This window comes from Drosophila arizonae, chromosome 2 (genome assembly GCF_054131065.1).
Source record: "Drosophila arizonae isolate 15081-1271.41 chromosome 2, UAZ_ARI_1.0, whole genome shotgun sequence".
NCBI classification, from domain to species: domain Eukaryota; kingdom Metazoa; phylum Arthropoda; class Insecta; order Diptera; family Drosophilidae; genus Drosophila; species Drosophila arizonae.
This window is the reverse complement of record NC_142922.1, coordinates 22,870,249-22,884,223: the sequence shown is the minus strand read 5'-3', so window position 1 is coordinate 22,884,223 and position 13,975 is coordinate 22,870,249. Positions and strand designations below refer to the sequence as shown.

The 13,975-nt window shown below is 41.8% G+C and overlaps 2 protein-coding genes across 2 annotated transcripts; both read right to left on the bottom strand.

Moving 5' to 3' along the window:
• Positions 1 to 742: 742 nt before the first annotated feature.
• LOC149270587 (uncharacterized) lies at positions 743 to 3,208 on the bottom strand. Its single transcript, XM_089476303.1, has one exon. It carries the CDS (start codon positions 2,493 to 2,495, stop codon positions 834 to 836), a length of 1,662 nt encoding a protein of 553 aa, XP_089332429.1. The 5' UTR covers positions 2,496 to 3,208; the 3' UTR covers positions 743 to 833.
• Positions 3,209 to 8,404: 5,196 nt separating this feature from the next.
• LOC108621472 (uncharacterized) lies at positions 8,405 to 13,718 on the bottom strand. Its single transcript, XM_089462344.1, has 13 exons — positions 13,340 to 13,718; positions 13,130 to 13,281; positions 12,924 to 13,074; positions 12,667 to 12,860; positions 11,985 to 12,610; positions 11,761 to 11,929; positions 10,370 to 10,607; positions 10,160 to 10,311; positions 9,954 to 10,104; positions 9,689 to 9,882; positions 9,049 to 9,632; positions 8,823 to 8,988; positions 8,405 to 8,767 (listed from the first exon to the last, which is right to left on the bottom strand). The coding sequence occupies exons 1-13, from the start codon at positions 13,555 to 13,557 to the stop codon at positions 8,664 to 8,666; spliced, it is 3,099 nt and encodes a 1,032-aa protein (XP_089318470.1). The 5' UTR covers positions 13,558 to 13,718; the 3' UTR covers positions 8,405 to 8,663.
• Positions 13,719 to 13,975: the final 257 nt, after the last annotated feature.

The following is a 13,975-nucleotide window of genomic DNA, read 5'->3' as shown; positions in this document are numbered from 1 at the left end:
CATTAAAAGCACATTAAAGCAACCATTTTTTTCATGTAAATGCTTTATGTAGACCATGATGGACCACAATATACTATTATATAATCTAAGACAGCTAAAGTTGATATTTCGTAATATGCTAAAGTCTAATGAGAAGACCATATAGCTGAAGAGATCAAAAGTGTTGCTGCTGCTAAAGCTTGGTAAATCCAAGTTCTACTCTAAGGCTCTATCGGATATTCGTTTTCTCAACCTATTTAAGGTTAGTTACAGTGGACGTATATCAATCAAACAATTTGAAATTAAGCTTAGATCAATCAGTGAACGAATACACTTTACTATGTTGGTGTTTAGTTTCGTATTGATTGTTTATTCTGCTGGGCCTGGGTTTTTATACCCAGACTCATGTATAATTTTAACCATTAAATCTAGTGCGTCTATTGCTGAGTGTGTAAGGCTCAGCATTGGTCTATTACATATTCTTAACTTATCGCGTAGTTTGTAAGACTCCGCATTGGTTTATTAGCTATTATTATTTTATTGCTGAGTTTATAAGACTCCGCGTTGGCTTATTAGCTATTCTATCGCTGAGTTTGTAATGCTCAGCGCTCGCCTCCTACGTATTCCAATCGCTAAGGGTCAGGGTCATAATTTGTGCCCAGTTTGACAGTTCACACTTGAAACATGTGTCATTTATTTTATGCTAGTTGTCGAGTGCATAGCGCGTACGTTCCCCTACTTATCATATTTCTATGTTCATGCATGTGCATGAACATTCTGCGGGGGGCCAAAGTGGGTAACGTCCAGAACTGCTATCTGTGGATTTCTAAATAATATTCAGGACAAATACAAATTTAATAATTGTTAGTATTCTTGACGAAATGATCATGCTTGCAATCCTTATGTTCGTGCCTGAACATTCTGCAGGGCCCAGAGAATGTGACAACCAGATAAACCGAGTATGCCACCATCACCTTGGTCTTTTGCTCAGGTGGCGGCTCCCATGCCAAGTGAAGTCGTGCCTCTTTAAAGAACTTCTGCGGCTTGTAGGTGTCATCGTTTGTTGCAATAATACAGCTGATTGCATCTGTTGAGGAAGTTGTCGATCGCTTCATTATTGCTGAGGCCAAAGCCTCCAAGTGATAGACGTCCTTCTGTTGATTCTGATGACTTATTGTGCCTATTGTTTCGCTTGTAGTGGTCATTGTTGTTTCCATTAATATGTTGCTGCTACTTCCAATTGACTCCTTTTCTGATGTAATTGTACTTGCAGCTTTAGTTTCCATTGTTGGTGGCGCTGCTGTGGTCATCACTGAAGAGTTTGAGTCGGTATTGCCGCCTTTCTCTTCAGCTGCACTTCCAGTCGCTCTTGCAGTCTCCGCAGAAGTTTGCTCTTCCGTCGTGCTGCCAACTGTGGAAATATCATCCATTGGTCGAACTTCCAATTGGATATCTGTTGATGTATCTTCAGTGATACTCAACGTTGATGTCGAAGTTGTGGCAGAAATTCTATTCTCGTCCGCATCTTCTATGTGCTCCGGATCCTTTGTCGGAGTTGGTGGAGCCCAGATCTTTTTTATCGATCTCTTGTCTTCACCTATATTTGGTTTTGTTGTTACCACTTGAACCTTATTGCGTTGTTCAGTAGCTTTATTTATATTTCCTCCCACGTGGAGGCTTGCCGGCGGGTTGTAATCCCACTTTTTGAACACTATTGCATCCAAAGCAGCCTGATATGCGGTCATCTCATCAGCTGTGACGTTGTCGCTGTTATCAGAGGTGCTCACGCAATTGCGGATACTGCCTTCATCGTTATCCTTCAGCAGTTCCATGTCCACAGGCAAATAACGTTTGTAGCGTTTGCATAAATAGTCCCACGCTGAATTGTAGTTACCCACTCCAATTGAGAAATGGCTTATAACTCGTTGACCTTCTCCTTTGAGATACATTTTGAGGTATATCAGTTTCGTCTTGTCGCTGATATCCTTTCTGTTGTGAATTATTTTGGTGAACTGCTCGAAGAACGTTGGCCACGCCTTAGGACTTCCATTAAAGTGAGGAAGTGTCGGTTTCGGTCGCTTTGGAGTGTCTTCTTTTACGATTTGCAGTGCACTTATTTTCCTTTCCAGTTTATTCGACACTGTGTACACTTTGAGTTCCAGTTCGTCTATGTACTCGATTTCGAAGGCAGGCCTTTCATATTTTACTTCCAAATCTTTCAGTGTTGACTGGACTTTCTTCCAGAGGAAATCTAGCGTATCTTTGTAGCTAACGATTTCATCCTGGTTGCTGAGCTCAATGTTGGCCAGCACCTCTTCAATGTGCAGCCTTACTCTTTGAGCTCTTTCGTCCACAAGGCTTACCAACTTCTCTATTGGGCTCGACCAACCAAATGAAAACATCTCTTGCTTTGATGTTTCTGGTCTCGTTTCCCAACTATAAAGTTGTTTTGTGTCTACGGCGTGGTCGGCAACTTCGACTTTCATGAACTCTTTATTGGTTCTGATTTCTGCCATTATGCCACCATATTTCTCTTTAAATATTGATGGTTGACGACACAGTTGTTTGTTTATTGTAGATCCATTGGCTTATCCCGTTGGAGGTTTTTTTGTTTTGATCACCAGGTTGATCTTGCTGTGCCTCGACTCACAGCTTGGGTTGGAAAGCCAATGCACAAATCTATAATACTAGCACTTCACTTTGTACTAATCACAAACATTTTTCCTTGTGGATGAAATTGAAGTATTCAAAATACTTCATCCGGCTCGAAGGACCATGAACGAATACACTTTACTATGTTGGTGTTTAGTTTCGTATTGATTGTTTATTCTGCTGGGCCTGGGTTTTTATACCCAGACTCATGTATAATTTTAACCATTAAATCTAGTGCGTCTATTGCTGAGTGTGTAAGGCTCAGCATTGGTCTATTACATATTCTTAACTTATCGCGTAGTTTGTAAGACTCCGCATTGGTTTATTAGCTATTATTATTTTATTGCTGAGTTTATAAGACTCCGCGTTGGCTTATTAGCTATTCTATCGCTGAGTTTGTAATGCTCAGCGCTCGCCTCCTACGTATTCCAATCGCTAAGGGTCAGGGTCATAATTTGTGCCCAGTTTGACAGTTCACACTTGAAACATGTGTCATTTATTTTATGCTAGTTGTCGAGTGCATAGCGCGTACGTTCCCCTACTTATCATATTTCTATGTTCATGCATGTGCATGAACAATCAGTATCTATGGCAAAAATCACTCAATGCAAAGCTTGGTAGATGTAGCTGTAACATCTATATATATATAGATATGATTATAATTATATAAAAGCTATATTTATGTATAGGAATCGAGGTATTTAAGTAGACAAAGTTACATAGATTTAAATGGTTTGCATTCATACAGATTTTATATAGATATTGCAGAAAAAGCATTTTATTCACTCAAATATTACACATATATTGCAGGAAACTGGCACCCTTCATTTAGTCCAGCAAATCGCCACTCGAAGCTGAGCACTTAAATGAATTAGCAGAGCTACGAGCACATACTTTTAGTGGTTGACTCTTGAGTAACTATGCCATATCGTTCAGCACCGTGTTGTCAATATTTTAATATCCATTTGGTGTAGATGCTGCAAAAGTTTTCCAATACCATTTACCATAATTCCACTTTGCACATTGACACCTAACCAGACCAAGTCGTTCGCACAGAAGGCAAGACAAGAGCTGTTACCAGCTGAGAAGCTGCTGCTAGCCCTGGCACTGAGTAATAGCTAGTAAAAAAGAAGAACGGAGAGAGAGAGAGAGAGAGAGAGAAATGTAAAAAGCACTCGAATGTTGAACAACACTCTTCGACATGGACACTTAACTGACAATGTCTGACCTTTTCAACAAACTGGACAGGCAGCAAAGCCAACAACAACAACAACAACAACGACAACGGCGACGACGACGACGAAAAGTAAAAGCAAAATTTTTGACAATAAAAAATAGGAAATAAAAAATATGTAACTACGCATAGATATACATATATAAATATAGACATATAACTACAGTACAGAATGGCAAGAAATAACCAAAAATTGATGCATGCACAACTCTGGCTGCTGTTGGCGGACGTGGGGCAAGAAGGTAGCTGAGAGCCCGCATCTAGTGAAATGCTTACGTGATATTTGAAGTTGTCAGCGTGTGTGTGTGTGAGTGTGTGCGTCATGTACTGAAGGTCGCAGGGAGGGCAGCAACAGAGACACAGAGCCAGAGACAAGTCAAGTCAGCGTATTGCTGCATACAAAAAAGGGGACACAGAGCACGAGACACGGGACAAAGTCTTTCGTTTGCTTTTGTGTCGCTAGAGTTGCCACAGAGTTTTCGAGGGTGTCAAACTTGAAGCTGTCAAAAGTTATGCTGGGTATATGCAGACGGCCTGGCCCATCGACGTGAGCCAGTTGCCAGTTGCTGTCAACAGCTGCATAGACACGCGCCGGTTCAATATTGATGGCAAGTTTTGAGCCAGCGCCAGGCACAAAGTCAGCGATTAAAAGCGCATTTAAAGGCAACGGCAGCAGCTAGAGCAGGGCACACCAAAACCGCAAGCTGCAGCAGCAACAGCAGCAGCAACAGCAGCGACAGTTGAATGTGCCCCAAGCCGCTGCTCGGCGCACAAATTGCCCCCAAATGAGCCGCCAGCCACATTCAGCCTGAAAGTATGCTACAATAAAGTGCAGCAGCCCAAGTCCATGTACGTGTGTATGTGTGTGTGTGTGTGTGTGTACACCGGTTGTTGCGTGTTTACGCAACGTAACCAAAGTCAAAACCTCGATTAGGATTCAATCTGCTGCGGGCCACACACACACACACGCAAGCTCGCTGTTTGTCCTTGTAGTCCTTGTTGCCATTGTTGTTGTTGTTGTTGCGCCGCAGGTCAGCAGCAAAGTCAAACCGATTAAAAGGCACACATGGCCAGCGCAATGCCTTTGTGTCCGAATAGGTATGCAATGTGAGTGAGGCGTATTCTTCAAGGGGCAATTAACTGCGCTGCGCTCGAAAGTATGCAGCAAAAAACTGAGTGCCGCAAAAAATAGTAACTATGCGTGCGTGTGTGTGTGTGTGTGTGGCTAGCATAGATTAGATTTTTGGCCCCCGCCAAACCAGTAACAAAATATTTAGCACTGGCAGCTGCTGTCGCTGCTTCTGCTGCTGCTGCTGCTGCAAAGGGACCGCAACGTTTGCCCATAAAACTGCCATTAACGCCAGGAGTCCTGCCCAGAGCAAAATGAATTTTTTTCTACTTTGCTGGCGTTCACTTAAAGCGCTTAAATTTTTGAAAGATTTTGCTTTAGTCGCTGCTGTCAGCAACATGCGCGTCCAATTGCAATTAGCCAAGGTGCAAGAAAAGAAAAAAAGTCAAAGTCAGCCACAAGTGGGCGAAACGAACACGAAACCAATTTAAAGCAGCTGCAGCGAAAAAAAGTAACGCCAACGCAAAAACAACAAACAGAGCGAAAAAAGAGGAAGAAAATAATAATAATATACTCAAGGCGTCGACGTGAAGCTCTTGGCGGGCGGACCACGCCCAGCTGCTTGAGTGAGCGGCGTCTGCAGAAAATTAATTTCGCCGAGTGTCTTTTGCAGCAGCCCGCGGACATGGCCAAGAAGTCCTTGGCAGTCCAGACGACAGCGAAAACAAAGCTGAAGGTAAGCCAACGGATGGCAACCCGCCTTTCCGCCGCCTCCGAGTATCTGCCTCTACGTATCCACAAGTGTTTGGTGTCTCGGCATTAGAATTTCAATCTGTAGCGCAAACAATTCATTTAGCGCTACTTTAGCACAAGTCTCCATCTCAATCGCGGCCATCATATTCCTGTTTAAACACAAATTGCGGTGCGCCCGTAAATCGTTTGTGGCGAATAAAATAAATATGAGAATGAGAATGAGCAAAAAAAAAAAACTGAGTATAAAAAGATTGTAAGCCGCAGCATATCAAATTACCTAAGCAGAGCCGGGCGGATGACAAAGTGCGAGGCATGTGGCATGCGGCGTGCGGCATGCGGCAAGGTGTAGCCGGCAAAGTAAGTCAGCTACTTGATAAGTGAATGCCTGCCCTCCGCGGCGAGGGTTGCCTTCACGTTGTGCGGTTGACAGTCGACGCATTTGATGCGATGCTGAAAAATTGTTGCTAATTTTTTATAGCACTGACAGCCCAAAGAAGTTATCCGGCCCGGGACTATCGCATTGCACGGCAGCTTAAGTGAAAATGGTTGGCATTTTCATTTTATTAGAGCTGAATGTTGAAGTAGGTAAACTGGGGCACGGCTCATGTTGAAAGCCGCGCAACAAGCCCAACGCAACGCAACAAATACAAATAAATGATTGTCAAACAAATCTGTGAACTCAAAGAGGCTTAAGCTGATGGAGTTTCTACGATTTGAAATATGTGTTGTGCTGAGAGCGCTTTCAATTGTTTTAAATTGTTATGAAATGGAAGACAAGGGAACATGTGCTATTACGCAAAGACCTTTGCAGCTATATAGTAAATCTGATTTAATTATCTTTGATATACATTTGGTATTCTCTATACAACAAATCGCACACTAATTGTCTTTTAGAGCAATTTGAAATGTGAACTTGACTGTAAATGCACATGAGTAAGAGGGACAACAACAACAACCGATGACTTGTGGAGATGTGCAGAAGCTAACCTACCATTGCAGTCTACTCAGACAACGGTATCGAACTTATGACGACCTATCGCGTGCAAGCAAAGACTCACAGACTGAGTTGCAGCTGGGTGCCAGGCACTCATGGGAGAGAGGGACAGATATACAATTTGCATATGATCCGCCCTTTGGGTAACAGGGACAACTGATCACTCGAAGAGACGTTCACAAACTAAACTATGCCTACAAAGATAACGGGATCGAGCTTTTGACGACCAATCGTTTGCATGCAACCGACTCACAGCTTTGCTGCAGGTTGCTGCTCACTCACCCGTAACGATCAGTTAGGCAGAGAGGGAGAGATATAAAAGTTGTATTTGCTCCTCTCTTTGCACTTTGCGTGCACTGCTTCCACTCAAGCAAGAGGAAGCGCACCACACAGAAATGCTAAGCCGAAAGCCAACATAACGGCATATGCTGGGCACATTTAAGTCTCCTTATTGTGATCTTTTTGCCTTATTTTATATTTACATATCCTTACCTCATTTGTCGCAACCAATAGGCCACAAACACACACACACACACACTCAGACACTCACTCACCTTTTGAACTCACAATCATTGTTATTGTTGCTGCTGTTGCAGCAGCAGAAGCAACAACTGTTCATTGTCTTGTAAAAGCAGCCGCAACAGCTGCCCAGGCCGCCCAACCACAGTGCCACAGTGCAATTTGAGCAGCCACAGAAAAATGTTGCCAACATACATATTTTGCACAGTGTTTTCTTGCGCACACCCGCACGCACACACACACACACTCATACCCACACAGCTACGGTCGGCAACAGACAAGGCAGATGAACGACTTGAGGGATTTTGCTGAAATGACATTTGGCTCCACATGTGACAGGCAGCCAGCCAGGGCAACAACAACAAAAAGCTGCAGCCGTTGGCATTGAAAAAAGCAATTTAAGTCAAGTACAGAAATACACACACACACACAGGCAGTCGCAGCAATACACCTACACATAGACACAGAGACATGCAATCACGCACACACGCATGCCAATTGCTTTTGTTGGCTGCGCTGCGTGCTCTACCTCTCTCTCTCTCTCTCTCTCTCTCTCTCTCTCTCACACACACTCTCTCTCCTTCCATTCGCCACAGGCTCATTCCGTTTGCAAATTTTGATAAATTGCCGCAGTTACCTTTCGTGGGATGGCATAGAGTAAAAGAGAGAGATAGAGAGACAGAGACAACATTGCCAGATGTTGTCTGTTGTCTATTGTCTGTTGCCTTGCTCAATGTGACTCAATTTGTATCGAGGTGAAAGCAAGATAAATGCACAAATCGCAACGAGGCGAGCTTAAAGGAATCCTTAAATAAGGATGTCCACATACTAAAGCCATTGGGATAAGTCTCTCATGCACTAATTACGGGATAATAAATAGTTCAATAGTTCACTTAAAGCTTTATCCAGGTAGTTTTATTGCAATCAATCCAAATTGAAATTAAAATCCTAATCAAAATTGAAATCGAACTCAAGAACTTTGCAGATCCGGAAACTTTGTTGGCAAAAGTCAAAATGCCAGTCGAACGATAAATCTATGAAATTATTAGGAACGTCCGAGGAAAGAAGGAGCAGGGGCAGGCGCGGGCACAGTAGCACGAGTCTGATAAATGGTCTGCCAGGAGTTGAGTGTGTGCGGGGCTAATTGAATTTAATTGCCCACTTAATGGTGCAATGAGCTGAGTGCAAGCACACCAAAAGAAAGTAGAGAAAGTAAATCTTGCGCAAACTACGTTTTCCCATTTCGATAAACGTAGCGGCAAGGCCAACATTAGCCATTTTTATTTTATTTTATTTTTTTTATTTTATTCTTTTTTTGTAAATGGAGCGATGCCTTATCTCATATCCTTTCAAGTTATGAACCGTTTGAACCGTTTGAATGGAATATCAAACCAGTAATATATATCTCCCTTCTGTCTCTGTCTCTCTCTCTCTCTCTCTCTCTCTCTCTCTCTCCCTCTATCTCAAAATCCATCTCCCTCTATCGCTTCTGTACGTCGATTTTGCGGCGGCTTTAAGCAAGGCTTTACAAACATTTGATCGTGTTCGCGGATCCAATAGACGATGGCTACAAAGAGAAGGGTCTTTAATGTATGTATTCAAAATGACAATAATGTCATTACCTGTTTTTCGCCCAATCAGAACGGGACAAGCACCATGAAGACTATCTACCTCATAATCGAGATTTGAATTCATATTGTACCACAAGATCAATTTGCCCTTCTCCGGATGAACCACTTGTTTAACTTGGGGAAAGATTGTGCCACCACCCCGAGTCACATCATTGAGCTGCACAACAAGTAACATTTAAATAGCTGTTTCCATATGGAACCATCATATGGAACTTACATAAATTAAAAAGGTGACAATGCGGTCGTTCATGGAGATATTAAAATAGTCCGTATGGAGGAGATAATGACCCCCAAAGTCATAGTTGAGATACTGCATCTCGTTATAGCCCTTCCTCCTTATATTTAGATCCGATAGATCGCCCAACCTCTGCTTTAGACGTTGCACCACTTGAGCACTCTCCGGGGATAGGCGATCTGCACGCATAAAAGAGCCTTTTGCAGTTCGAACTTTTGATATAACACTCTCATTGATGCTTTTCTTAACATAGGAGTGCTGCAACAAGGGCTCAGCCGTATTTCTCAGATGCTGTATCTCCGAGTCGGAGATCACATCGTGAAAAACGACCATGTAAGGATTCTCGGATAACAGCTCCATTTTGAATGGGGCTAGATACAAAAACTTTGAAGGTTTCGTCTTATAAGAACACACAAGTCGAGTCGGTTGGGGCATATAAGACGACCCACAAAACTCAATAAAGTCATTGTCCATTATGTCTAAGTAAGAATGGTCTTCAATTTTGGTAATTGTATAGTTTCGATGAAAACCTTCTAGCAGTTCAGCTCGCGCTAGCTTGTTGTTACCTAAGTGAAGATGAAGAAAGTCAAGTTTAGCATCTGTTGGTGATGAAGTAACTGACCTGCTGCCATTATGGATCTCGCCATGAGTGAGGATATTTGAGTACGTGGGACAGTTAACAATTCAAAGGGTGCAATCGGGGACTGATCCCACAAGTATCTAGCCAGATGTAGCCAATTAGCTGCATCTGTGAACTGCGATGCCTCGAACAAGTTCGCTCCCATCTCAAAGCAGTCAGAGATCGAGAGCTGCGAACTGCGAAATAGAAGTACATATGTACATATGTATATGTGATTAATCATTCTATTAATCCTACGTTCCCATACTTCACATAAGCTCCATCGAGCAAACCGTGAGCTATATCAGCTGGCTTGAGCTTGTAGATTTGCTGTACCCTGTGAATAGCAGCCACTGCCTCTTTGACATCCTCAAGTTGAGGCAGCTCAACGCGCATTTGCTTGAGAAAATCAATTTGCTCTACAAACATATCAATTAGCACAGAGCGGGCATAGATAACTGAGGGACAACTCACCCAGACCCGCTCTCTGCTCCATGAGCTTCTCCACTTGTGGCCAGTCGAAGTGCATTTGCCGTATGAGCGAATAACTGTGTAGAGGATTGAAGAAAAACTCCGCCTCTGGGTCCTTGGCCAGCAGCAAAGGACTATCGAGTTGCAGGACTAGCCTGTAAGTGTTTAAGCTCACTATGAATTTCCACAAATGAATCATCATTCCAGGAATACCTTCTCATTGTATCTACCTTCTCCTCTAGTTTATCGGCATATTGGTTCAAATTGTCCAGGAGCTGTCTGTGCACCTTCAGCAGGTGCAGTTTGTTTAGCAGGGGCTTTTCCACCTTGTCGGGAGGTGTAGAGTCAATCGACTGAATTAACATTCCCAATAGAGCCAGGCCAAGAACATCCGAAAGTTTCCAACCTAGTCTAAGCCGCATTATTTTCATTGTAGTAAAGAACTTTAACGCTGCTTATAAACTGTTTTTAGTTTTGGTCGGAGGGAGGTAAAATAAATTTGATATGCCTTGGGTTAGGTTAAACTGTGAAAATTTGTATTAAATCCATCTTAATCTAATTATTGAAAATCGATTCTTTCATTTGAATAAGTATATGCGAAAATTTGCGTGGTCGAACAGTTTTTGGCAACTTTTTTCCGATAGTGATATAAAACTCATTTTGGAGGTATTCAATTTTAAGTATTATTCGAATGCTTGGAGCCAAATTGTTTTTGTATCATCAGACAATCTTTGACCTTCACTTTTGCCTTATGAACTTGAACAGAGCTCAGTCTCAATCTAGATCGAATAAAGTTAGCCCGAATGTTGCAAAAGTTGACAAAAGTTGAATAAAATATCATGAGTGAATAGCGATTATATTATATAATATTATTTTATTTATTATATTATATTGATACACAAAATAAATATATATTATGGAATACTACTTCCAACTGTTAATTTTCGGCTTCAAATCGAAACACTTCTTCAATAGAAGTTACACTTTATAAGCAATACTTCACAAATATTAGGATGATAGGTTCAAAAGAAAAAGGAATAATAGAATAATGCAGGATATCTCTCTTTAGCTAGGCACTTCGTGAGTACTGCAGTGGAAGAGAAATAGGGAATGGTAGAAAGAGAAAGGCGGACAGCAAATATGATTAAGAAGGTAAAGGAATAACTCCGGCACGTTATGCTCCCTTATTGTATCTCTAATCTCAGGATATAGTGTACTATATTATTGATGATGACAACTGTCATAGATAGACATAAAAAAGTACGTTATGCTCCCTTATTGTACCTCTAAAAAGAATATTAGTATAGAAATACTACTTTGTGTTTCTTATCTCTCCCTACATCATTCTGTCCCTCTCTTCCTCTCTCTAACGGTCTCTTTTTCTGCCTCTCTTTCTCCTTCTCTCACTGTCACTCTCTATCTCTCTCTTTCTCTCTCCCCATCTCTTATTTTCTCTTCCCTCTCAGCCATTGTCAAGTTCGATGCAATGGGCGCTGCAAGCAAGGTTTTACAAACATTTGATCTTGCTCGTGGATCCAGTAGGCTAGCGCTAAAATAGGAAAAGTCCTTATTCAAGAGTCCATTTCAAGTGATAATATCCTTACCAATCTTTTGGCCGATCAGAACGGGGCAAGCGCCATGATAAGAGCGGACCTCATAGTCGAATGAGTTGGGATTCATGTTGTACCAGTGGATCACTTTGCCCCTCGCCGGATGAACCGCTATTTCCACGTCGGGAAAGACTGTAGCACCACCCCGAGTCACATCATTGAGCTGCGTAACAGTAATGATTAAACAGTTGCTTATATGTGGAAGCATCATCACTTACATAAATTACAAAGGTGGCAAAGCGATCGTCAGTGAACTCCTCTTTGGTGTAATTAAAATAGTCCGCATGTATATCGTAATGACCCCCAAAGTCATATTTCAGATATTCAAAGGCGTCATCGTTAATCTGCAAGTCAGACATATCTCTCATCCTCTGGAATATGCGCTCCACCAATTGAACATCCTTTGGCGATATTTCGTCTCTATATAGGAAAGCGCCATTGGCAGTTCGATACTTTATTAACGTGTCTTCTCCATCATCTTCGACAACAACTGTGGCGCGTTGCAAGAATGGCTCAGATATACGGTTCAGATGTTCTATCTCCGATTCGTAGATCACATCGTGAAATAAAACCATGTAAGGATCCTCGGATAACAGTTCCATTTTAAATGGAGCTAGATACAAAAACTTTGAAGGTTTCGTCTTATAAGAACACACAAGTCGAGTCGGTTGGGGCATATAAGACGACCCACAAAACTCAATAAATTCTTTGTCCATTATGTCTAAGTAAGGATGGTCTTCAATATTGGTAACATTATAGTTTCGATAATCCAACAGCAACTGCTCTACCTGGTCCCTCAAGCTGGGCTCCTCTAAGAGAGCAGCTCGTGATAGTTCCTCGTCACCTAAGTGAAGATAAAGAAAGTCAAGTTTAGCATCTGTTGGTGATGAAGTAACTCACCTGCTGCCATTATGGATCTCGCCAAGAGTGAGGATATTTGAGTACGTGGGACAGTTAACAATTCAAAGGGTGCAATCGGGGACTGATCCCACAAATCTCTAGCCAGATATAACCAATTAGCTGCATCTGTGAACTGCGATGCCTCGAACAAGTTCGCTCCCATCTCAAAACAGTCAGAGATCGAGAGCTGTGAACTGCGAAATAGAAGTACATACATATATGTGATTAATTATTCGAATAATCCTACGCTCACATACTTCACATAAGCTCCATCGAGCAAACCGTTAGCTATATCCGTTGGCTTGAGCTTGTAGATTTGCTGCACCCGGTAAATAGCAGCCACTGCCTCTTTGACATCCTCAAGTTGAGGCAACTCATCGCGCATTTGCTTGAGAAAATCAATTTGCTCTACAAACATAGCAATTAGGACAGAGCGGGCATAGATAACTGAGGGACAACTCACCCAAACCCGCTCTCTGCTCCATGAGTTTCTCCACTTGTGGCCAGTCGAAGTGCATTTGCCGTGTGAGCGAATAACTGTGTAGAGGATTGAAGAAAAACTCCGCCTCTGGGTCCTTGGCCAGCAGCAAAGGACTATCGAGTTGCAGGACTAGCCTGTAAGTGTTTAAGCTCACTATGAATTTCCACAAATGAATCATCATTCAAGGAATACCTTCTCATTGTATCTACCTTCTCCTCTAGTTTATCTGCATATTGATTCAAATTGTCCAGGAGCTGTCTGTGCACCTTCAGCAGGTGCAGTTTGTTTAGCAGGGGCTTTTCCACCTTGTCGGGAGGTGTAGAGTCAATCGACTGAATTAACATTCCCAATAGAGCCAGGCCAAGAACATCCGACAGTTTCCAACCTAGTCTAAGCCGCATTATTTTCATTGTAGTAAAGAACTTTAGCGCTGCTTATAAACTGTTTTTAGTTTTGGTCGGAGGGAGGTGAAATGAATTTGCTACAGTGCAGGCTATATTAAACTGTAAAATTGAGTGATTAAATCAATTTTAATTTAATTATTGGAATTAAGTTTTCTTCTTTAAAAAAATAAAATAAAATAAATATACGTATGCGTTTTTCCTGAAAAAAAAAAAAAAACTCATTTTCATTTTGAAACTATTCAAGTAACTCAAGAGTAACTAGGGTTTGGAATATCAAACTTATGATTGCGTAACTGACAATATCTGTTTTTGACTCCATCTAAAATATAGACAAAAAGTGAACTTATACTTCACTAGACGCAGAGCTTATGCAGAGCTCTCGTTGTTTTCTTGCTATCAATTGTTTTGAATATTTTATGCAACC

Excerpts from the sequence above, each read along its gene's own strand:
- LOC149270587 (XM_089476303.1), bottom strand. The coding sequence starts at position 2,495 with ATGGCAGAAATCAGAACCAATAAAGAGTTCATGAAAGTCGAAGTTGCC.
- LOC108621472 (XM_089462344.1), bottom strand. The coding sequence starts at position 13,557 with ATGAAAATAATGCGGCTTAGACTAGGTTGGAAACTGTCGGATGTTCTT. Across the intron at positions 8,989-9,048 it reads TTGTCACCTTTTTAATTTAT|CTCAATGATGTGACTCGGGG; the intron begins GTAAGTTCCATA and ends CTTGTTGTGCAG. Across the intron at positions 8,768-8,822 it reads TCTGATTGGGCGAAAAACAG|CCATCGTCTATTGGATCCGC; the intron begins GTAATGACATTA and ends TTCTCTTTGTAG.